The following is a 26,108-nucleotide window of genomic DNA, read 5'->3' as shown; positions in this document are numbered from 1 at the left end:
TATAGAAGTTAATTCTTACAGTATTAGCTTATTTATTCAATGTTTCGGCTAAGGGGCTATACTTATTTTATCTTCACACGAAAACAATTGATTAATATAAGTGTCCGACTGAAATTAAGTATTGAGATGCATCTTTAAAAAATATTTTCAAAAGAATTATATCTAAATTAGGTATATTAATTATTAATTCATGCACAGTTAGTTTTGAAATTTCATTATAGATTTTCAAATCTGGACATATAATTTAACTTTATATATATTATTAATTTATTTATTTATTTTAATTGAATAACTTTAGTAGGTTGATTACAGTTATTAGCTCCCCTAAAAACATTACTAAACTTTTTCTTTTGCTATGTGTTTAGCTAAATTATCCTATAAAAGGAAGAACCTTAATAATTGGTTAGATTCTTGCAATATATATTATCTATTTAATATTATTGTTTGCAATCATCTCTGTCTAAAGATATATTAATGTAAGATTTGCTGTCATTGATGACGTGTCTTCTGCCCTTCCCTCTTATTCTAGAACTCAAATAAAATAACTTATTTCATTGTGTTGCGTAGCGTATGTGCTTCAACTATATATTTATTTAATTTGCATTATATTTCTTTAAAAGTCTATATTTATATAAATTACAAAGAGTGTGCTTTGGACAATTAAGTGCTATGTTTCTAAAAAACAATAAAATAGAATGTTGTAATCGACGAAACCTTGCACACAGACTCACGTACATGGCTGTATAAATGAGTTCACTTAAGCAGAGTTTTCCGAGCTGGAATGTTAGATATTAAAAAATCGTTAACTTAAACTTCATGCATTTATTTATCTGAGTTTAATTTATTAAAAATATTAAATTTAACATTTTTGTCTAACTTATTTGTAAGTTATTTTTTAATTTCATCAATATATCATGTAAAAATATATTGATATCAATTTATTATTAAAATATGCACAATCTTTTTAGGGGAAAATTATATATTAAAAAGATAATTTTTACATAAATACAACTCAATGTTATACAATGAGCTACTCAATAAACATTCAAAATTTGAACTAAGATAACTTAAATAATTAAATCTGATAACAAAAGATAAGTTTATTTATTTAACCTAACAAACGAATTTCATTGAGTAATAGAAGTCAAGTTTCAAAAGTTCACCAATATTTAGATTTATTTATTCATCGGTGACCGTATTTAAATTTAATGGATATGATAATATAATTTTCTATAATATCAATAAATCGGCTTAGTTATTCAATGATTTTCCATTACTCTTCAATTTTCATTTTGTCGTAAAACGTAAATTAGATGAATAACTCTATGGACCCAATCTAGTTTCGTATAATCTTATCTCATTTTTAAATACTTATTTTTTATTTGTTTAAATTCATATTCTCCCAGATCAATTTAATGTCGCTTTTTGAATATTCATTCAGTATAAAAATTCAGTTTATTTTTATTAGATATTAAGTACTTGGATATTAAACGTTTTCCATGGCATGTGTCTCCTGGAATCTATTAGTTACCGTTTTATGTAGTTAATATTATATTTAACTTTTAAATACAAAATTCAGTTTGGTATTAATTAACTGATATAAGTTTAGTTTTTTAAAATTAACTCTTAAATAATACAGTAAGATATTATATTAAGTAGTTCAATTTTTTTTAATTTATTTAAAATGTAATTAACTATAGTTTAGTATGGTTCAGTTAATTATGTGTTTAGCCCTAAACATATCATTTTATTCATTATTAGACTACCAATTAATGTTTAATCTTACTCATAAGATATATATATATATACTTTGACATAAAAAGGGTGTGATGAAAGTTTTACATTGATTAAAAATAAAATTAATTTAAATATTTTATAAACTGATTTTATAAGATTAAATTAGATTTAAAATTCAATTCTTAACCACTGTTAACTTGGTTAAGAGGAAGATGGTACGGATGAGTATAACCTATAGCTGCTTGGCACACATCATGGTGTGCATGAGGAGATTGGAAAATGCAAAAGGAAAGAAAAAATGGTGAAAAAAGATATAGGAAAGAAAAAGCAAGAGAGGAGAGTGGGATTATTGAGTTGCACAGAAAAAGTACAACAGGGTCGGACCTAGGTAGGCATTTGCGGGTAAATGGAAGTTGGTGAGTGATGAAGTGGGAAAGTATTTGTGTTTGGTCGAAAGTGAGAGGAGACAACATATACATATTTCAAACATAGACAAGTAAATAGGTAAAAAATGGTTATGAAGATGCACATGATGCGTGTGAATGAAATGGGACCAAAACTACTTTGACAATTTGCTGGTTCAGTCACCGACAGTGGTATCTACCACCTAGATTCATTTCCTGACACTCCTTGTCTCTCTCTCTCTCTCTCTCTCTCTCTCATTCTCACCCTCCTCTCATTAAGGTACTCATACGTACACACTACTCAATTCTTCCAACATCTTCAATCTCATAACTACAAACACTAACAAATCATTCTGTTCCTCATACATTAATCTTATCTTCACTGACTTTATGTCACAAAATTTATGCTCATGATAATGTATTTCTTTTACTTTGCCCTAATCTTGAAACGGCTTGTTTTTTTCTCATTTAATGTAAAGGAAAACCATTCTTAATGAAATTTGTATTTGGTGAGTTGTCTTTATAAAATCACGACTTCATCCTGGTAATTATTATGAGCTTCATATGATAATTTACATACAGATTTCAAAATATTTACAGATTTCAAAATCACGACTTCATCTCTATAATTTACAGATTTCAAAATATTTAATGTAGAGTTTATCTTATCTATTTTGCATGGTCTATTATATTGTAACCTCTATCAGTTAAACTATATTCACAAATGTTCAAATCTACTAATTTTATATTTGAAATGTTTAATTCTTAGTGAGAATAATAGGTTGAAAATCTTATAGCCATTTTCTTTGTTTTATCATGAATATTAAAGAGTTAAATGTTTTATCATGAACTAATATTCACAAATGTTCAAATCTACTAATTTTAAAGAGTTAAATGTTTGTTTTATCATGAATATTATTTTATATTATTCTTTTAAGGTTTCTTTGTTTTATTAAATGATTCACTATCTAAAAGTTAAGATAAGATACTATCTAAAAGTTAAGATAAGATGTTAGATTAAGGGCCATTAAAAGATGTGTTTTAAATATAAAAGTAATAAAAAAAATTTCTCATCTGCTATCAATGAACTCTTCAAAGTAAGCATGTAAACTAAAAATAAGTAAACAAGTTAAGTTTTTCTATTAAGAAAGTAAGTTAATGTCATTTATCTGCACAATACTCATCTGTACTCACAAAAAAGTAAATGATTACCAACTAAAGATTTCTTTTAAAAGGTATACAACAATCCATACTAAGAGCTTGATCAATTTAAATTGTTTTAATTTATAAAATAACTTATATTAAGAGTTTAATCATTTCAAATTGTATTAAAAGTTTTACAATGATTCATTTATTAACGATTCATTTACTAAGAAGTCAAATGCTATTTGATTGTACTAAATGTTGCATACTATGCTATTTTATATAAAGAGCTTAATAGCTCTCAATTTATACTAAGTGTTTTACATTGATCTATACAAATAATTTAAATACTTAGTTTTCCATTTATATTAAGAGTTATGTACCAAATTATATAAAGTTATACATCATATATATATATATATATATATATATATATATATATATATATATATATATATATATATATATATATATATATATATATATATTATAAACGCACTCACACATCATTACAAATTAATTATGCATTCATTTATATAATTAAAGAGGAAATACAAAGAAGGCCATGGAGATGGAAAGTTAAAAATAACAAGTCATTTCAAAAGATTATGAAATTCATCTTTCTATAAGTTCAAACAAAAATCTTGTTATTCAATCACATCGAGTGATATTTCATTTAGTAATATACTAAATTTTCTTTTTATCAGCTAATTGTGCTAAGTATTTTTAACTTTTAAGCTTTACACAAAGTCGTTGATGTATCTCATAATGTTAAATCAATTATTAACTAAAATAACTTCATAATTTTATTAGTTATCCTAACAACTCATTATAATTTTACCAAGTAATAACAATATCTAATTACAACTACCAACCTATTATTATTGTAATTTTGTTGTAACCAATTCATATTTTACAATTTTAATTATTTTATATTAACATTCATTATTTCTTAGGCTAAATATTCAATGACAAAATCCTTTCTATTTAAAGGAGTATCATTTTATAACTTGAGTGTTTTTTTTTTTACTTTTACATTAAAGTTTTATAACTTTATACATATTTTTAGTAATTTAAACACAGAAAACTCCTGTAAATTAATCTCTTCAAGAATTCACACGTGTGAGTATATTGGGCAATATTGAACATTATGCAAATTAAAACTAATTAAATATGCTATAAGAGTTATATCACGGTAAATAAAATATTTTGACAAAATTAAAAGATATTTATATTATTTTATTTTATTTTTGAAAACTTAATGTAAAATATATTTAAAAAAAACTTTCAAAAAGGACTGTTAGAGTTAGGACTACTTCTTAGGATAAGAATAATTTGAAAAATTTAAAGTAAGGCTCATTATGTGACATGACACCAAGACAGGACTAGATATTAATTATTCGTCAATATAAAAGGGCACTCAAAGAATAATTCATTATATCTTTTGTCTACCATCATCGTTACTTTCATTCCGTTGCTCAATATTTTAATTTCCATTTCAAAAGTGAGTCACTTCTTTATTGTTAGTTTTATACTTTTAAAAGTAAATAAAACATAATTTATAACTTTTTAGGTCAAAATTTAAAAATTTGTATCGTATGGATTACAAGGTAAATTATCCTTTTAATTCTCTTGATTTTTTTCTTAATTCCATTTTAATATCTTTAACCTACATATTTGTCGACATCCATGTACGAATCAATAACACATGCTAATTTCTTCAATTTTGAAATATGTCACCTTTAGTTAGCACTTTAAAAACCATTTTCAATTGTTTGAAAAATCAAAATTTATTTATTTCGAACAAATAGCATAGTTTAAAAAAATGAACTTAAAATATTTGAAACGAACAAAAAACAACATATATATTGAATAATAATTTAAATATATTTTTAAAAGTTAAAATGACCACACAAAAAGTTACCTAATATTTTCAATTTTATAGATAGTATAGCGATTTACCTTTTAATTTATCTATAAATCATTAATCTCTCACAGAGTAAGGGCATCTCACGACTTAGAGCTGTCAAAACGGTAATCTGACTTGATTTGATCTGGTCCACCACGGATTCGTCACTTAGTGAGTCAACTTAACCCGACTCATTTGTTAGCAAGTTGAAAAAAATTTGAACTCGACTCGACCTACCACGGGTTGGTAGATTAAATGGGTTGACTCACTGGCTCACTTAATTATAAGTTTTTTTAAAATAAAAAAAAATAATTTTTTTAATTCAAATCTAAAAAACTTCACTCTAAAATGATGTTAAACTTCAAAGACAATTCAAAATAATAAAAAAATCATACAATCCAAGCATATAGAAAAACAAGTGCAAAAGACAAACAAATAAATTTTTAATATTGATAATTTTTGTATCACTTGTTGATCTATAATATTATATTAGAGTCTTAAATAAATAAATCTATAATATTTTTCTCTCTTCAAACATCTTTTTTTTTATCTCATCTACAATATAATAAAAAAATGTTAATTAATAATATTGAAACACAAAATAATAAATAATTAAATTAAATTACGTGGGTTGGTGAGCCAACTCAGTTCACCATAGGTTCAATCTGGGTGAGCCGGGTTCTTAATGAGTCGGGTTGAAAACTAACCCACATAAAAAAGTTACATTTTTTCAAACCCAACCCAGCTCAAACCCGTGGTGAGCCGGATTGACTCGTGGGTTACAATCCACTTTGACAGCAGTAGCTATTACACCTCAAAAAGTTTAAATTTATTAATAGTTAATATTATTTGTGATCATCTATTTTATTGAAATGAAAACAATTAAAATTAAAATATTTTATTTTTGGCCTCTCATTCTAAAGCTATGTTTAATAAAAAGTTTAGCTAGTTCAATATGAAAATTTGTAATAAACTAGAGTTTGTTTTATTCGTTATAATCGGAATAAGAAGTTCAGCAGAAGTTGTTGACAAATATGTTGTTTGAGACCATAGGTAAGGGCATGCCTTTATGTTTGACATAAATTGCTCTTATGTACTGAATACCAAGTGTGGTTTGTTTTATGTCACAGAACTGCAGTCAATGCATTGTACCTGTTCTTATATTTTATTTATGATGACCATTTTTTGTTAGATTTCATGAACCAAACAAATCACAAAAGCTAAAAACATATGCAAATTTTAAATGGGTTGTGGGGAAAAGAAAAGAGAAAAAAACATGTAAATTCCAGAAGTGATTCAAGGAACAAAACAAACAATAACGACAACCAAAAATAAAATCATAAAATTTACACTTCCATGCATAATAGGTACACCTTTTAAAAAAGGAGCATGGTAAAATCTCAATAACAAACCTAGCAATTATGTATAACATAGGACTAATAATGACATTGTTCATGATTACAACTTACAAGTAATCAGATGATTAAACAATAATTGAGATATAAGTAAGTGGTCCTGGATAAAAGAAAGGAAATCCACTAGGGTCAACTCAGTGATAAAAAAATTGAAGTTGTAAATTCTGATGTCATTGAATACATGAAAAAGTGAAAGGAAAGCTATGGAAAATTTTGGGCACAGGAATCCTATGACGGATATTGGGTATGTCTGGAATTCAATATTGAATATTTTGATTAATTAATTGATGATGTTCATGTGGGTGTGAATTTGTTCTCTTTTATTGCGACTGTGACACTGAAAGAGTTCAAAATTTTGAAGTGTACTATTGGAGGGTCCATCATTGATGATGCATAATGTAATTTTGGGTAGTACGTTCATGAAGGGAACACAGTCTACACACCAACTCATACATTTTGACATATACAATAAAGTAGTATCACAGTTTTCTTGTTAGTGTGTCTGCCTCAGGTGAATTTTCCTAATTAATTAATTAATTAATTTCAAAGCTACTACTCCTAAAATGTTTCTGCCAACTGCCCCTATTAATCTACCAGGTACTTCTGTGACTCTCAATCACTAATTTATTCCAACCCCGTTTAAGAAATTTCATTTCAAGTTTGAAAGAGACTACAGAAATCACGTGAATTGCCACTATGAATTTCAAAGTCATCTCCTTCGTCTACATTCAGTCCATTATCTTCTTTGGGCCTTTATAACTCATTTAAGTTTGATACTGATATTCTAACAGTTCTTGTTTTGCTCACAAGAAAAAAAAAGTAGTGGTTAGTTCTTTCATAAATTGCACTTTTAGATTAAAATGAAACAGTGAATCTTACTACTTTTTCTTTTATCTTATTAGTGAAGTCAATTGCTATTTGTTTTCAATTCCACCTTTCTTTCTTCACTAGTAAACCAATTGAAGAAATGGTGCTTTAATAATGCACGACTAAATAATGTTGCTTCCTTAGTTCGATTAAAAGTAGAAGTTTCTGTGGATTATTTTTTGTATTAACATTCTGTTTTAAATTTGAAAACAGTCACTGCATATAATTGTCTGATAATCTCGAGAATCGCACCTTTAGAAATGAACACAAAAGGCTAAAACATATCTTATGGAGAGCCACTCAGAAGTTAGTCATAAAAATCTATTGGTCTATTTGGAAAAGGACAAAAAAAAAGCAGAGAAAACAACACAAATAACGATTCCTCTTTCTTTGATGAAAAATAAAAATTGACTTTATAAAAAAATATTCTTTTTTTGTTTTTCATTTTGTTTCCAATTTGACAACCAGAGGTAATGTTATAGCTCCCACCCAGTACATGAGATCAATGTGTATTATCTTCATTTCTGCTAATAAAAAGGAAATGAGAGCACAGAGCAATAATACTCACTAAATACAATCAAAAAGAAGAAATAATTAATTAAAATATATTTAAATATACAAAATAAAGCAGATGAAGATCTAGAGAAGCTCCACTGCTGAGAGAAGCCTTTTTGATGGTCTGTCAAGAATTAGATTGGATCCTACAATTTTACCTGTAGTTGCAAGAAGTCTTATTGAACATCCTTTCGAATTCCATCTCCCGTCTTTAAATTCAACAATGATGGTGCGAAAATTTCTGAGACATTTCAGCTGTTACCTTCATACCACTGCTTGAAGTAAACTAAACTTCCAAAGATTATACCAATAATATGTTGAACTGCAACAACTTGGAGATCGAGTTTACTTTGATGCACTCCCTTGGAGATCAGGTTTACTTTGATAACGGTATAGAGAATCTTTGTCTAAAAGCATTTAAGTTTGGACTAGGTTCTGTACGCCATTCATAAAAGCAACTACAGTGTCAACACCACCTCAAAATAAAAAAATCCGCACAATTTGTGCTGAATGCGCATTGAAGTTTGAACTAGGTGCTGTACGCCATTTCATAGTAGCAACTCCAATGTCAACACCACGTCCAAATAAAAAATTCTGAACAAATTGTGCTGAATGCAACTCAATTTGGAAACATGATAACAAAATACTTTTTGGACTTCTTCAAATTGTGATACCTGTTTCTTTGCTGAAGGTAATATAATGTTTAGAGCATAGGCTGTGAAACCTATATTGTCGGAGAAAAGAAAACTAGCTTGAGACACAAAAGTCAAAAGTCCAAGATTATACGAAATCCAAAGGTTACTTGAGCACACAATGTCTATCTTCAAAAGGGATGGCATTTTAAGCCACAAGATCGACTTCATCTCGATCAGGGGAAACTACGTCTAATCTCATCATGCTCCTATATTGATCAGGAACAGGAGCTCCACCATGCACACAGAGTTCCACCACAGCTGGAGCCTTCCCATAATATCTCTTAAGATTGTTATTCAGAGCAGGTCCATTCAGATCCTCCACATGCCAGACATAATTTGGATCTATAAGATCATCTAATGTAGCCTCTTGCCATGCATGTAAACCATTTCGAGACTGATGCTTTGAAGCCTTGCACATTCTCAACTTATGTCCTTTAGGACCAACCTGGATCTCAGGACAATAGCCACAAGTATTCACAGCATACTTCTCCATGATCTTCTTTGTACCTGATGACATCTCAATCCATGAGTTCAGTATATGATTACTTAAATCCCTTAACTTGTTCCTTTCTTCATCATTTAGCTGATCCAGATGGCTTATATTGTTCTCCAATAAATTCTGGACCTTCTCTATAGGTTGGTTCAGCAAAGTAGATGAATTCACAGAAGGTTTGTCATTTCCAAAAGAATATTTTCCTTCATTTTCATCCTCTTTAACAACTGATTCAAAATCTACAATTCTTCCTTCAATACAATATACAGGCTTTGTTCTTCTTTTAGTAGGATATTTTTCAAGGTCTAGCCCTGCTTGTATACAGAGTTCAACAATGGCAGGTATACGAGGAATGCTGGACCTTTCATCATGCCCAACTCTTGGCCTACCAACACGGTCATAGAGATGAAAGCACTTAGGGAAGCTAACCACATCTCGAACACCTCCCCTTGTCCAGACATGTGTCGCATGCCGGGAAACACTATCTGGTCCAGTACATGTTCGAATTTCATGACCAACATAACCAATGTGGACCTCATTACAAAGCCTGATATGATGAAACAACCATTAAACATGAACACAGCATCATTTAAATCCAACCCTGCAATTTGTTCAGTCCCCAAGTCTTACAACTCTAAACGATTATATATTGATACGAATAAACTAACAAAGAAATAAGAACCAAAAGGAGATTGCATATAATTAAAAACATCCAATCATGAATACTCATAATTAACACATAAATAGGCCCTGATATAGATATTTAAAGTTTAAAAATCATCCACAGAAGCCTATAATGCAATTCAAACATCAAACTTTCTTACAACATTTTACTCTTTCTGTGCGAAAATCGAAATGCAATTGCGCAAGAGCAGTTAACACCTACAATGAAATGATTTACTTCTATTCGCACAGACATCAATAATCATGAGCATTTTTCATAGAACTTTTCACTAACAATTAGCTTCTATTCTTACAAATAACAATTTGATAGTTCTCATCTTTAAGTAGCAATTTATTGGTCAGAAATTCAGTCTTAGTAGCAAGAGACTAAAACTAAAAAGTCAAACGGCTGAACAAGAAACGAAACTACGAACTCATGTACCGGCAGCGCAGAACGGGAATGACTCGAACCAGTTGACTCAGTCCGAAGAGGAGCGAGCCCCGAGCTTGATAAACGCGATGGGCTACCTCTACCAGTTCCGGCACCAACAACCCGTTCGCTGGTGGTTCCTCCAAAACCCTACATGGCTGCGCTTTTCGAGCTTCTCTCTCCGCCTTCGCCCTCTCGATCAGAACCTTCATCGGCGTCACGTACGCCTTCCTCTCAGAATTTCTCCGCGGACGTTTCGGCACGTCGGAATACGGGAATTCATCGTCGATGAACTCCGTCGCCGCTGGCCAAGTTTCCGACGCGAAGGAGAGGGTTCGGTTTAAGCGATGAGATAGTCGTTTCAGGAGTGAAAGCTTCGAAAAAACGACGGTGGCACCCATGTCGTCACCGCCGCTGGCCGGGAAATGGGGTTCTGAACTTAACGTGGCTCAGCCACGGTGTCGTTTTGGGGAACGCTGAGTTTTAGTGAAGCGACCGGGAGTCCATAAAGAGGCTTAAACCCATGAAGTAATGAGCCCATACCAAACTTTGGGTATTTAAGTCCATGAATGACTTTTTTAAGGGTGTTTTTCCTGCACCCTATCAAATTTCTTACTGTACCCCCATCAAATATGTACATTTTTTAGCGTACATTTTTACTTCTTCTGTATTTTGCTTTCCGAAATACACTAACCAATTCCAAAAATATCTTTTCGGAAGACAATCATCAATATTATTATGGATTTCCTTCTTTCGAAATTATATATTACAGCTTCGAAAATACGCATCTAGATACCAAATTCTCACCACCCATCTCTGTTCCGGATCAAAATTTCTGGAAGCCTGTTTTAGAGTCTGATTTCCATGATGGGGTGTAGGAAGAAATTTGATGGGCATACATGAAACAATGTGTGGGCCATTTTTCCCCACCTCTCTTTTTTTTCCTGCGACACCATAAAATACTTAATTTCTAAAATACCCTTGATTAAAGTTAGGTTTGAACCCTTAAGCCTATCCCTCCACAATCAATATTTCTCCTTCCCTTCTCAAATTCAAGTTTTTTCATTCCCTTCATAAGAAAAGCTCAAGACTCCAATTTGTCATTGTTTCGGTAGGGATTTGTAGGATCGAGAGACTAATCTTTTCTAACGTGTCTTTCTTGTCTTTGGCTGCCTGGAACGCCTGAATCGCCTGTCTTCCTTCAGTTTGGGCCGCTTGTTTCTTTATGACTGCTCGGTCTCCTGCTGTTGGCCGTTCGGTAATGGCGCGAACCGCTTTGTCTCCTTCTTGACAGAGGGGGGAGGTATCTGCAAAAGACACTTCAACACTGTCGGAACAATCAGTACCGTTATAGAGTCGCGCAGCGGAATAAAATATAGATAGCGGAAAGCGTGTAACGATCACAACACAAGTTAAAATAGTCGGTTTCAAAAATTGATTTTCTTAGCGAACTTTTATCGAACAGTTGATGTGCTAAGAGTTTAGGGATCAAGAAAATCAACACAAAATTTTTATCCTGGTTCGAATCAAAAGATTCTACGTCCAGTCGTTAATCACTATAAATAGTGATTAACCTTTTTCACTAAAAATATAGTTGTACATATTACAAGATAATGAAATGGGCAAAGAATAGAAAACACCTTCCTTCGACAAACGAACCGGAAGAGCTTCCTTCGACGCACGAACCGGAAACAACAGCTCTGCCAACTTGAAGAGAACTGCTCCGACCTTTGACACACAAAGCGCGAGCTTCTCCTATTCACAAGACCAGACAAGAGCACTCTATCACTTTGAGAACTTCCTCAGACAAACTGTATTCTCAAAATGGCATAGATCCTTTTCACTCACAGAGAGCTTCCCTTAGGCACAAAGCTCTAATACTCTCAATTGAAAAGTACTTTCTAAGAGCTGTGAAGACCTCTATTTATAAGCCTAGTTTCGTGCAGAGTCAAAAACTGAAAAGACATCTCCCAGCTGCCACTGATAATCGATTATCATAAGTGATAATCGATTATTTGTGTCCGTTATGGGGTTTTCAAAAAGGTGATAATCGATTATCCTGAGCAATAATCGATTATTCCAGAGACTTGGACATAATTAAATGAAACAGTGATAATCGATTATTCTGTGTAATAATCGATTATTTGCGCAAGCAACTCTCTTCTAAATTGGCTCGTGATAATCGATTATTCCTCTTGATAATCGATTATTTGTGCAATGACTCACTAAATACGAAAACTTCTAAGAGTTTTTACATCATTACATTTTATCCTATGCATTTGTTTCTACAAAATGCGTTTAACAAAGATGCATTTAGAGTCTTCAATTCTTCAGCTTTTATCATCATCAAAATTTCACAGTAGCTTCAAGATACCAATTCTCCTCATTGATAACAAACACTTAAGTTAGGCGTAGGTTATGGAGCCTTAGCTCTCAAGAAAGTGATTTTGTTATCACTGTGAAGTATTTTTGAGTGTGAGTAGAATGTACCTGACTTTTAGTCTTGGACCTGTATTTATAGGTTATCACAAGCCTAATAAAATATAAGCAGACTTACCTTAAACAGATTTACCTTAAAATTCGGTCAATTGCTCATAAACAGCTTTATGAATATCTTTAATTAGATATCTTTGATTATTTTATCCTCTGCTGGATTATTAGCACAATAATTTATTATATTTTAAATTATACAATTCAAAATTTAAATTCAAATTTGTATGGTATATAATCAGGGACCGAACGGTTAACATCAAAGACCGTTCGATCTATCTACTGTAACAACGTTCGTCAATCAGGTCAAACCAGGTTAAAAGGTGTTGGACCACAATTGGGCCAGCATTTAAGGTTATTGGGCTAATAATCCAGCAGATGATAAAATAATCAAAGATATCTGATTAAAGATATTCATAAAGCTGTTTATGAGCAACAGACTAGATTTTAAAGTAAATCTGTTTAAGGTAAGTCTGCTTATATTTTATTAGGCTTATGATAACCTATAAATACAAGGTCAAGGCTAAAAGCCATGTACGTTCTACTCACTCAAAAATACTCCACAGTGATAACAAAATCACTTTCTTGAGAGCTAAGGCTCCATAACCTACGCCTAACTTGAGCGTCGGAGTGCCTTTTACAGGTACCTCCCCCCTCTGTCAAGAAGGAGACCGAGCGGTTCGCGCCATTACCGAATAGCCAACAATAGGAGATCGAGCTGTCATAAAGAAGCAAGCGGCCCAGACTAAAGTAAGACAGGCGATTCAGGTGTTCCAAGCAGCAAAACACAAGGAAGACACGCCAGAAAAGGTTAGTCTCTCGGTCCCACAAATCCCTACCAAAATATTTTGGCGCCCACTGTGGGACGAGAGCAAGCTGAAGAAACCCAATGATAACCACGAAAAACACGGAGATGCAACGGAAGCACGAAGGTCCAACATTCCCATCACATTAACCCGAACGGTATGGAAAGGAGCGAACCAATACTCCAGCAAGTCGTTCGACCTATCAACCAGATAGTTTCCATTCGGCCGTTCGGCCTCATACGAATTCGGCCATTCGGCCTCATACGAATTCGGCCATTCGGCCTCACAAGTATTCGGCCCTTCGGCCTCAACCATTAGGACATTCGATCTCAATTGCTTAGCCTTCCATGGCTTCGAGTGTTCAAGGATTAGGCCATTCGGCCTCACGGGTATTTGGTCGTTCGACCTCACAGGAATTAGGCCATTTGGCCTCACAAGTATTCGGCTCTTCGGCCTCAACTGTTTGGCCTTCCATGACTTCGAGTGTTCAACTATTAGGCCATTCAGCCTCACAGGTATTTGGCCGTTCAGCCTCACAGGAATTCGGCCATTTGGCCTCACAAGTATTCGATCGTTCAGCCTCACAGGAATTCGGCCATTCGGCCTCACAGGTATTCGGCCCTTCGGCCTCAACTGTTCAGCCTTCCATGGCTTCGACTGTTCAAGCATTAGGCCATTCGGCCTCACAAATATTTGGCCATTCGACCTCAAAGGAATTCAGCCATTCGGCCTCATAGGAATTCGGCCATTCGGCCTCACAGGTATTTGGTCATTCGGCCATACAGGTACTCGGTCAATCGGCCTCAAAGGTACTCAATCATTCGACCTTGTAGGTAATCGGCCATTCGGCCTCGTAGGTGTTCGGCCACCCGGCCTCAAGCGTTCGGCCTTCCATGGCCTCAAGCATTCCAGCATTCGGCCATTCGGCCTCGTAGGTGTTCCGCCACTCGGCCTCGCAGGTGTTCGACCACTCGGCCTCAACCGTTCGGCCTTCCATGGCCTCAAGCGTTCCAGCATTCGGCTATTCGGCATCTACTGCTCGGCCTTCCATGGCCTCAAGTATTAGGTCATTCGGCCTCCACGTATTCGGCCCTTCGGCCTCAACCGCTTGGCCTTCATGGCCTCAGGTACTTAGCCAAAATTGACATCAAGCGTGAAACCTTCCATCCTTTGGCCATTCGGCTTCACAAGGTATTCGGCTTTTCGGCCTCCACTGCTCGGCCTCCCATGGCCTCAGGTCACAACACTAAAGTAATTACATCCCAACAATGACACATTCTAATACATAATCTTCAGTTTGGTCTAAAACATTCAACCGAAGACCGAGCAGTCTTACTCGATTGGTCGTTTGGCCTTATAGCATAACCTATTTCAATATTAATTGTATAACCTTGTAAATGCATTGGTTTGTCTGACTACTTTTTTTCTCACCATGTAAAATTCGAATTGTTATATTTCTTTAGTGCAAATAATCACATATTGCATACAAATTACAAGAGCGGACGCCAGAGAACCGTTCGTGCTGAAGCACTCAACCTGGGAAACACTCCTAGACCTGGGACATGTTCGCCCAAGAACACCCAATGTATTGCGTATAGGGACACACTCCCTTTGGGAGATGTTCGCCCAAGAACACCTAAGCACATTAAATATAGGGATACACTCCCTCTACGACATGTTCGCCCCAGAACACCCAGTTCATTAAATATAGGGATACATTCCCTCTAGGACATGTTCCCCCAAGAACACCCAGCACATCAAACCTAGGGGACCACCCCCTAGTCTAGGCCATGTTTGCCCAAGAACACCTAGCGCACGCTAGCATAAAGGCAATCTACCTATTATGGAACCAGGTAGGTGTTCGGCCACTCGGCTTCAACCGTTCGACCTTCCATGGCCTAGAGCGTTTCAGCATTCGGTCATTCGGCCTCGCAGGTGTTCGGCCACTCGGCCTCGCAAGTGTTCGGCCACTAGGCCTCGCTGGTGTTCGACCACTCGGCCTCAACCGTTCGGCCTTCCAAGGCCTCAAGCGTTCCAGCATTCGGCCATTCGACCTCGCAGGTGTTCAGCCACTCGGCCTCAACCGTTTGGCCTTCCATGGCCTCAAGCGTTCCTGCATTTGGCCATTCGACCTCGCAGGTGTTCGGCCACTCGGCCTCAAACGTTCGGCCTTCCATTGCCTTAAGCGTTCCAGCATTCGATCATTCAGCCTCGCAAGTGTTCGGTCACTCGGCCTCAACCGTTCGGCCTCCCATGGCCTCAAGTGTTCCAACATTCGGCCATTCAGCCTCGCAGGTGTTCGGCCACTCAGCCTCAACCGTTCAGCCTTCCATGGCCTCAAGCGTTCCAACATTCGGCCATTCGACCTCTCAAGTATTCGGCCTCTCGGCCCTTACTGCTCGGTCATTCGGCCTCACAGGTATTCGGTCACTCGGCCTCAACTGCTCGGCCTTCCATGGCCTCAGTTGTCCAAGCATTCAGCCATTGGGCCTCACAAATTTCGTCTACTAGGAAGTTCTCCAGGAACTCCTGGGCCACGGACGACCATTCACGTCTACTGGAAGGTTCTCTAGGAAATCCTAGGCCATGGACGCTCATTCACATCTATTGGGAGGTTCTTTAGGAACTCCTGGGCCACAGACGTTCATTCACGTCTACTGGGAGGTTCTCGAGGAACTCCTAGGCCACGGACGATCATTCTTATCTATTGGGAGGTTCTCCAGGAACTCTTAGATAGAAAACCAAGAGCTGAGGAACAATCACCCTTATCCGAGCATCTTCAACTGAGAGGTCTCCCCTGCTTGGCTATTCGACCTTATAAAAGGGGGGAAAAAGTTCTAAAAAGGACTCTGATCATTTACCGCTCGGCTTATGGCAAAGTTAAAAAAAAACACTCATAAATCCCGCCGTTCGATCCACAGATGACCAACGCCTAGAAGCACGTTCCCTAATACAATAAATACAGCCTCTCTCAAACTCATAAGTTCTATAGTTAATCATGGCTAAAGTTGAACAATTAACTCGGACTTGGGGGGCATATGTATGGTATATAATCAGGGACCGAACGGTTAACATCCAAGACCGTTCGGTCTATCTATTGTAACAGCGCTCGTGAACCAGGTCAAATCAGGTTAAAAGGTGTTGGGCCTTAATTGGGCCAACCTTAAGGTTATTGGGCTAATAATCCAGCAGAGGATAAAATCATCAAAGATATCTGATTAAAGATATTTATAAAGCTGTTTATGAGCAACCGACTGGATTTTAAGGTAAATTTGTTTAAGGTAAGTCTGCTTATATTTTATTAGGCTTGTGATAACCTATAAATGCAAGGCCAAGGCTAAAAGCCAGGTACGTTCTACTCACACTAAAAAATACTCCATAGTGATAACAAAATCAATTTCTTGAGAGCTAAGGCTCCATAACCTACGCCTAACATGAGCGTCGGGGTGCCTTTTGCAGGTAACTCCCCCCTCTGTCAAAAAGGAGATCGAGCGGTTCACGCCATTACCGAACGGCCAACCATAGGAGACCGAGCAGTCATAAAGAAGCAAGCGACCCAAACTGAAAGAAGACAGACGATTCAGACGTTCCAGACAGCCAAAGACAAGAAAAACACATCAAAAAATATTAGTTCCTCAGTCTACAAATCTCTACCGAAACAAAATTCAAAATACATTAATCCATCATCATTATCATCATCATTATTATTATTTATTATTATAATAATAACAGGTAAATGTTATTTGTTGTCTATATTAATTATACTAAGAAAAATACTTCTTTACTGTCATTAAGAATAATTTAAATATTTTAATAACAATATCATAATTTGTACATTGAAATTGCAGATAAAATGAAGACCAACCAGAATAATTTCACCTAATATTTAGAGCTTATATGAATATCTTTTTTATTTTTCTTCTACATTCATTATATTCTATTTATTAGTAAGGATATTATTTTAATATTATTAAGATTAATTTACATATAATATATTCTTTTTAAATACATTTCGATTGCATAAATCGAAAAGAATAACTTTTAATATGGGACAATTTCCGATTATCATGTTTTACGGGGGCGGAAAAAAAAAGAATGCAGGAAAACATTGTCCAACTTTTGATGTTCTCATACGGATTTATATTAATAATTGAAATTTTATTAGTAGGTCGATTGGAGTGTTGAACAAGGATTTATATCAATTAAATTAATAATTGAAATGTTAGAGGTGTGACATTCAAAAACTTCTAACTACAGTTTTTTCTTCTAATACATCAAAATTATTTTTGGATATGCAAAAAAATATTTAGTGAAAGATAGACCAAAAAGGTAGAAAAATATATAAATAAATATAAATATAAATATAAATATAACAAACAAAAGAGATAAGATATTGTTTCATTTATTCACTACAAATTATATATGCAATATTGTTTCCGCATTTATCGATTCGTTTAACTACAGTCTGTTACCTTACATATTATGCAATTAGAGAGAGGGGACCAAATGAATAAAAATAATAACTTCTTTTCTTTTCTTTTATGTTTGTAAAATTTAATGTTGTATGTAGAACATAATACAATAATTACTCTACGCACAACAAAAGTGTGACCATGTCGGTTTATTCTATGTTAATTAATAATCATTAAATAGCAAAATAAACTCAAAATCAAAATCCATTAAAGAATGAATACATAACTTGTGATCCACATCCATCAAATATTGTTCATAGGAGAGGGTTGGTTATTGGAAAGAGAGGAAAAGGATGAACCATTTCTCAAAGTGAATCTAGTTTGAAAAGTTAATTATTCTCAAATTCTCTGATTATTATTACTGTTAGCATCATCACAATTCACCTACCCAATTGATTCTTGTGTTTCTCTCTATCTTTTTCTGATTTCAGAGGGTTCTTCTGAGTCTTTTGACCATGATATTGGGAAGTTCTTCATCCGTGTGTGTCTCGCTCTCTGAAAGACTGAAGCTTGGCCCTTCTCTGTCTTCCTCAGGACCCTTTTTCAAACCTGAAAATGGTGTGAGATTCTCCAAGAGAAATGGGGATTGTGGGGTTGTGGCTAAGGCTATGATGAACGAACCCATTTTGAATACAGCGTTTGAACCTTTTGAGGAAGTGAAAAAAGAGCTTCTTGTCATCCCCACAGAGCTCCATGCGTCACTGGCTCGCCAGAACTACACAGATCAGTCTGAGGCTGCACTCAATGCACAGATCAAGTCAGCTTCATATATAGTTCCTTTCAGATGTAGCGATTTTCTAAAAAGTATTATGTTCATGAAAATATATCTGATGCCAGTGTGGTTTTGTTTTGATTCAGCGTGGAATACAATGTCTCCTACGTGTATCATGCCATGTACGCCTATTTCGACAGAGATAATGTTGCTCTGAAAGGATTGGCCAAGTAATAGACTCCAAAATCTCAGGTTCTTCTGTGTTTGAATTTTACTATTACATAATTGCTGCTAAATTACACAATTTTTCAGATTTTTTAAGGACGCAAGTATGGAGGAAAGACAACATGCTGAGACGATGATGGAATATCAGGCATTTTTCTATATCATTGATTCATGTTCTTCATGGCAGTAATTTTTCTAGCATTCCTTTTGTAAATTATTTTTCTTCCTGACGATATTACCAGAACAAAAGAGGAGGTAAGGTTCAGCTGCTGTCAATGATAATGCCATTTTCAGAGTTTGATCATGCAGAAAAGGGTGATGCATTATATGGTAAGTTTTTCAGTTTTTCATATATACGTAATTAATAAACATTGTTTTCTTTTAACCTTGCTTAGCTCATCCTTGATGAGTGTTTTTTGTTCTATTATCTGTACTCTTAAATGGTTTCTCAGTTTCTCTAATTACACTTACGATTTCTGTTTCGTCCTATTTTAACAGCAATGGAACTTGCATTGTCTTTGGAAAGGATGAACAATGAGAAGCTTTTAAATTTACACAGGGTACAACTTCTATATAACTTTATTTTCTCATTTTTCTGAATTCAACTTAAACCCTTTTTAGTCACACTATCTCCAAATGGAATTTTCTATATATCTTTTCATTTTTCTGTATTTATTCTGTGTGACAATGTTATTATGCCAATGACTAGTTTTTATCACTATGCAGTTAGCAAGTGAAAACAACGATGCTCAATTTGTTGACTTTCTCGAAAGCCACTTTTTGGTCGATCAGGTAAAGAACAGAAATTAGATGCAGTAAAATTTGACTCCAATTATGTGCCGTTTGAACTGTAATATGTAATAATACCTAGTAAAATTCTTTATTGCATACATTAGCAAGATGAAATTCCAATTCTAATTACAAATATTAATGATAGAGGATCTAAATTTTGTGATCTGTTTTGAGTAGCATGAAGAAAAAGTGTTCTCATTAGTTTCTGTTCTTTTCTTAAAGGTGGAAGATATTAAGAAGATTTCAGAATATGTGGCTCAGTTAAGAAGGGTGGGCAAAGGACATGGTAATTTGTTGCTTGCATAAGCCAAAGGGTTGATTCATATTCCATATGTTTGGTGAAATTGAAGTATTGTTGTTGGACTTGCAGGTGTGTGGCACTTTGATCAGATGCTCCTAAATGGAGGTGTAGCTCCATGATAGCTATATGCAATGTTGCTATTTCTTGCAATCGTCTAAGCAGAAAACATTATGCCCATGAACTCATACATATTTACGTAACCCCGTTTCTCTCTCCTTTCCCATGCTTCTTTTTGATAATACATGTTTCTTTTTAATGTTTGTTGGAATGTTATTAGTCTAGTCAAAGTAGTTGGGTTGAGGTTGGTTTCCAGACAAGGGTGAACCTTGAATCTGAGCGTGCATACATGTCTTTAACTATTTGAATAAAGGAAAATGTTATTTTAAAAACTTTTTTTCACATAAACAGCTTATGTGATAGTTTGTGATTGGTCCATTTTAAATATACGAACCAATAAAATAGTCACATGTAATCTATTATAAAAAAATTGTTAAAAAAATAGTTAAAATATGAGAGTCCTTGAATAAAGATGCCATGATAAAAGTAAAGATGGTGTATGTTAGTCGAATCTTACATTATTACTAAAAAAAGAAATTTTGGGTTCTCCTACATTCAATAAAAACATTTTATATGTAATACTTTAAAATGATGTGATATTATTGGTTGTAATAATTTCAAATGATGTGACATTGATTGTAATGATTTCAAATGATATGATATTGGTTGAAAAAACTCATTTGAAGGTATCATTTCTAATTTATATTTTATTTTTTCTGGTAAATTTGACCATGCTCCATCTTCATCCTGGTCAAGTTTAGCGAAATGTATAGCAAAGACAATGGATCTCTCGCCACCTCCATTTGTCAGTGCGAGTTCTGATTAGAGAATTTGCAGCGAACTCAAGTGCCTTTGAACGCTAGGTGTGATAATAAGTGTAAAGACAATAGTTAATTTAAGTTGATGTCCATGGTTGGGTAGTGATGAAAAGAAGCTACAAACAGTGGCAAAGGAGAGTGGTGGAGTAGATGGAGGTGTTGTGTGGAGTGTTAGAATAATCATTGTGATAAAAGATGTGTTGGTTAGATGTAATTTTAGTGTCAACTAAAACAATGTCACATCATTTAAAATTTAAAATTATTATACATGACGTTTTCATTTGATTCATGTAAAAAGGGACATTGAAGCAACACTATTGTATTTTACATATTATTATTAATGATATATTTGAGCATTGTTATAAAAACTTGCTAATATGAGCACATCTTTATAGTGTAGGTAATGCTTCACTCTTGAAGAAATGACACTAAAAATTAAGATCGTACTTGTAAGATGAGTGTAACCTTAAAATTCTTTTATTATTATTGGTAAGAGTATTTTTATTATAAAAAAATGAGCTAGTAGAGAGATTTGGGGCTTTTCACTATTTTGTTTGAAATCATTATAATAAAAAGATTTTAAATAAAATATGGGTAAGTCATATTTATTCAAAACGATTTCATATATTAAAAGTCATGGTTAACAAAAATGACTTCAACTTCAACATAAGAATAAGTAAAGAAATTGTGCATGTGTCACACGATTTTCATTATGAAAATTAGAAGTAAAGATATTGAGTACAACTTTGACTTATCATTTTGTTTTTTTTTTCAAAAAAGTGAAGTTGTATATGAAAAGGATGACTTCAATGAAAAAAATATTACTAAAATAATATCAATCGTCGCAATTTTAGTTGTGACAGATGGTAACTCTACGGAGATGTTAGATAGTGAGGCCATTTAATTAAGTATGTAAAATTGATGTGGTTTTTCTTTTCTTTTTCTTTTTGGTATGTATATTTTTGTTTCTTTTGATATTTGGAATAGTTGCACGTGTATATTCTTCTTAATTTTGATATTTTGAATAATTTATTTTGATATTTTGAATAAATACAGGATATTAAACCCTATGATAAATGACATTGTGTGTGTACGTGCGTGCGTTGTTGATGGATTGACAAGTGTACCGAATCGCACAAATAATATAAAATGGTAAGACCAAGTATCGTATTCCAAGAGACTCACGACACTAAACAGTTATGTGATTACTCAACTAATTAAGACTTTAAAGAACATATTTTTGGGGTTTTTGAATGCAAATGCAATAAAATAAACATGAATGCAATTTGATCAATTGAGGCTAAACACAAGAATGAATGGATGAAGTTGATAATATGAGATGAATATGTTGTTGGGGTTTAGATTTCACCTAATTTACTCTCATGTATATAAGAATTCTTCTTTGTGCATTAATGTTAACGTCACTCACTAAATCACTTAAACTCGATCCCTCGGCGAATAAGCCCATCCTTAATCACCAATTCATACAATTCCTAGCATTCCTAGCAATTAAATGTGAAGATCAAAAGCTTTAAGATGACCAAGACTCATACCCTCATCCCTGAGAAATATTACTTCCGGGAGAATTCAACAAGAACTTGAATGATAAGGAACCTCCCGACACTCATGCAATTCATACATCATGATATGAATGAGTTAAACAAAGCATGTAATAAGCACAAATGAATTACTCTAACAATTAATGAAACAACATATGTTATTGAGAATCAATTCAAATACATGAGAGTTCACAAGGTTACATCATCCTCCAACAACAAATAGAGTTTACAATGGAATGAAAGAATGAAAGAGATAGAAAAACCCTAGAAAGAGAGGAGGAGAGCTGTCACATCCCCAAATCTACCCTCAAGGAAAAGGAGAGCTGCCACATCCCCAAAATCTACCCACAAGGGGTGAAAAGTATGTTTCTGTGCTCAAGTCATCAAAAGATACAAAACCTAGGACGTGCAAGTCCTTAAATAAAACATAAAAATAACAGAAAACAGGTCCAAGCCCACGAAACTGGCGCTCAAATGCCCTAAATGGGGGGCTCGGGCGGTGTATGGCATCGTCTTGCACTCAAGCGCCCCTAGAAGGGCGCCCGGGCGCTCAAGCGCTCCTAAGGGGCGAAAATTCTACACTCTGGTTGACTTTTCTGCATTCCAACTATTTCGTACTTTAACTCTTCTTTCAAATCATTCCAATAGCCTACAAAATCAAGGGAATTTAGTAATAAAATCATCAAGTATAACCTCAACTCTCTTATTCACAAAACTAAAGCAAAAACATGATTCCAAAAAAGTTTCTAAGCAGAAAAAGGTGCATTTAGTGTCAAAATTACATCATAGATAACGGTATTTTCAACCGTTATCACAACCCTAAACTTAGAACTTTGCTTGTCGTCAAGCAAAACAAATTGTAACTTAGCTTTTCAGAACAATGACTATAATGATTCAACATTTTTCAAAAACTTTTTCTTCCAGGAATAGAGATCACTTTTATCAACTCAACATACAGATGTCAGTCAAGATGTACATATGTCTTATTCCAATCAAAATCAATGTGATGCTCAAATACTTCAACAGATGTTATCCTTAAAAATGTGAATAAGTTTCTTTCGATGCACAACCATGCATTAATTACATTCCCATTTTGTTTTCATTCATGGTACATTTTCCATAGTTTCAAACACATAGCATGCAAAATTTTTGAAAAGCCAAAAGTTTCACACTAAAATAAATTCAAATTGTTTCACATTTTCTTATCACCAAAATTCTTGAAATATTTCTTATAAAAATGAGAAATAATAAAACATTCTTTGGTCAAATCAATGAATTAAATAAAGAAATAAAATACTATTTGATCACATTTCTTTTGAAGCATTCCATCTAATCTTCCATATCATAAATTGCTCAAATCCATTTCATTTTCCATCATCCTTCCACCCTAAATCTTGCTTTCATTTTCCATGAAGGATCATCATAAAAGGGGCATTGTCTTAGAATGATTATAAGCAACTCTCTTAACAAAAAAAAATAAAGAAAAATCTCCAAAACTGGCAACTGGCAACTGGTAACATCAATCAAACTTTTTTTAACGTGGATTAAATATTTTTGAAAATAAAATAATGATGATTTGAAATGATTGTGGTCATTTTTCTTTTTAAAAAAGATACAATAGATCATCCTCCTTTATTTTAAGCCTAAAAAATAAAATAAAAATTTTCCTTCAAATTATCACTCTCATATTAAGAGTTGACATAATATTTACATTTGCTTCATCTTACTAGTAATTCACCAATGGAAAAAGATAAAAAAAAGTAAGAGGCAAAAATTATTTGAGAACAAAAAGAAAAGCAAAAGTTTGAAAAAAATGAATAAAATGTCAAAATAGAAAAAAAAATACAAAAAGGATGAACAAAGAGAAGTCAAATAATTTTCATATTCCAAATAATCTGACATATTTTTTAGGCCTTTACTATCAACTTTTTTTCATACTCCTTAGCCTTGGTGATGATACAAGCCTAATAAAGTCCACATACATTAAAAAAATACTTTGTTATCTTTTGAAGGTTTTATTTTAGAGAAAAAAATTTAATGTCCTAATAAGTTTAAACTAAAAAAATGAAAAAAGAGATAACAAGAAGAAAGAAGAAAATAACAAGATTGAAATATTGTGTTTATATATTTGTTTTAAGACATTGGGAAATCTATTTTTGGTTGACATGTTTTCAAAGCTCCAAAATTAGGAGGATTAATGAGGTTAAATCAGGGTTATCCCTTCTGAATTCATCTTTCAAGGAATTCCATCTTTGATTCCTACCATATCCCCCCTATGAGCCTAAACCTTAATTAACCTTACCATAATTCATCTTTATCAATCCCAAACCCAAACTGGTGTAGTCAATTCATTTGTAATTCATATATTCTTATCATTCATCTAGAATTGGGACAATTATTCACCTTGATGACTAGGGTCACATTAGGGGAAACTTGTGAAGATCCCGTCATTTTTCAACCTCTTCAATTAGGGAAAGTCAAAAGCTTTTGAACGTAAGATCATCCTAGAATTTCACACTAGGGACAACTTTTTGAAGTCCCTATCATTTTCTTTATACGATTAATGACTAGATCAATCCCAACACAATTTGTTCCTTAAGACTAGTTCAACTTGAGGAAACTCCTTAGTTAATCTTCACCACCTTATCCAAGCATTTCCAAGCCCTTGCCAATTTCATGTATGTCATTCAAATACAATTTCAAAAGAAATGCTAAAAAGAATAATTCATTAGTAAACTGATTAGACTAAAGAAATGATTTCGGAAAGTAAAAAAAAAAAGAAATAGAATGATTCCATGAATTTGAAATAACAATAAAATGGGATCAATTGAAACTTATTTTCAAAAAATGCAAAATGAAAAACACACATAAGAGATTTCATACATCATACCAAGTCATGCATACATGTGTCATTTATCTTTTAAAAAAACTGATATCCACCCTTCGAATCAAAACCCTCTTCACTCATATGAATGGTCATTAAATCATTATGTTTGAAAAGGAAGAAAAAAAACTACAAATTTTTCTTTTTGGTGTTTCCCGAATTAATGGTTCTCTTCATTCATATGAATAACCTATATATCTCTAAGCTCAATTTTCACATTGACTTCATAAGCCTAGTTTCTATGAGACCCTTAGAAATAGAGTATTAGAAATGGTATAGAATTTTAAATAATTATTTTATTATAGAAAATACCCAAAGTATAAATAGAATTTTATAATAAAGAGTTTCCTTTTCTGAAAGCTTTATCTCTCTATAACTCTTCCTTCTTAAACTTTCTCTACAATCTCTCTAGAAATTCACACCCTTCTCTCATCTATTTGAAGATTTGAAGCCGCCTAAGGGATCCTTGAGGCGAGATCTTCCTTCCTGTCCGATTAATTTCAACTAAAGAGTAAGTCAAATCTTACCCTTTTCCCCTTGAAATTCTAGTGCATGCATGTGAGGGGTTTCCTTCATCTTTGTTAGAATTAATGGACTTTGTTTCACAACACCAAGAGGGGGGGTTAGGGGTGAATTGTTGATCACCACAGTCAATCTTGTTTCTTGGAGCTTTTCCTCTCT

The 26,108-nt window shown here is 33.6% G+C and overlaps 2 protein-coding genes across 3 annotated transcripts; one reads left to right on the top strand and one right to left on the bottom strand.

The window, feature by feature from the left end:
• Positions 1–7,973: 7,973 nt before the first annotated feature.
• Positions 7,974–10,840, bottom strand: LOC108336359 (APO protein 3, mitochondrial). Its single transcript, XM_017572789.2, has 2 exons — positions 10,324–10,840; positions 7,974–9,765 (listed from the first exon to the last, which is right to left on the bottom strand). Exons 1-2 carry the CDS (start codon positions 10,710–10,712, stop codon positions 8,871–8,873), a joined length of 1,284 nt encoding a protein of 427 aa, XP_017428278.1. The 5' UTR covers positions 10,713–10,840; the 3' UTR covers positions 7,974–8,870.
• A 7,474-nt stretch (positions 10,841–18,314) lies between these two features.
• LOC108337242 (ferritin-3, chloroplastic) lies at positions 18,315–20,323 on the top strand. 2 transcript variants are annotated; one of them, XM_017573725.2, is made up of 9 exons: positions 18,315–18,407; positions 18,511–18,836; positions 18,938–19,021; positions 19,104–19,164; positions 19,259–19,346; positions 19,515–19,576; positions 19,743–19,808; positions 20,031–20,094; positions 20,179–20,323. In XM_017573725.2, the coding sequence occupies exons 2-9, from the start codon at positions 18,535–18,537 to the stop codon at positions 20,226–20,228; spliced, it is 777 nt and encodes a 258-aa protein (XP_017429214.1). In that variant the 5' UTR covers positions 18,315–18,407; positions 18,511–18,534; the 3' UTR covers positions 20,229–20,323. The 2 variants fall into 2 exon arrangements, with proteins under 2 accessions (XP_017429214.1, XP_017429215.1); XM_017573726.2 differs by having other exon boundaries at positions 18,327–18,836.
• Positions 20,324–26,108: the final 5,785 nt, after the last annotated feature.

The sequence above is a fragment of the Vigna angularis genome, chromosome 7 (genome assembly GCF_016808095.1).
Source record: "Vigna angularis cultivar LongXiaoDou No.4 chromosome 7, ASM1680809v1, whole genome shotgun sequence".
In the NCBI taxonomy this organism is placed as follows: domain Eukaryota; kingdom Viridiplantae; phylum Streptophyta; class Magnoliopsida; order Fabales; family Fabaceae; genus Vigna; species Vigna angularis.
This window is presented reverse-complemented; position numbering and strand designations above follow the sequence as displayed.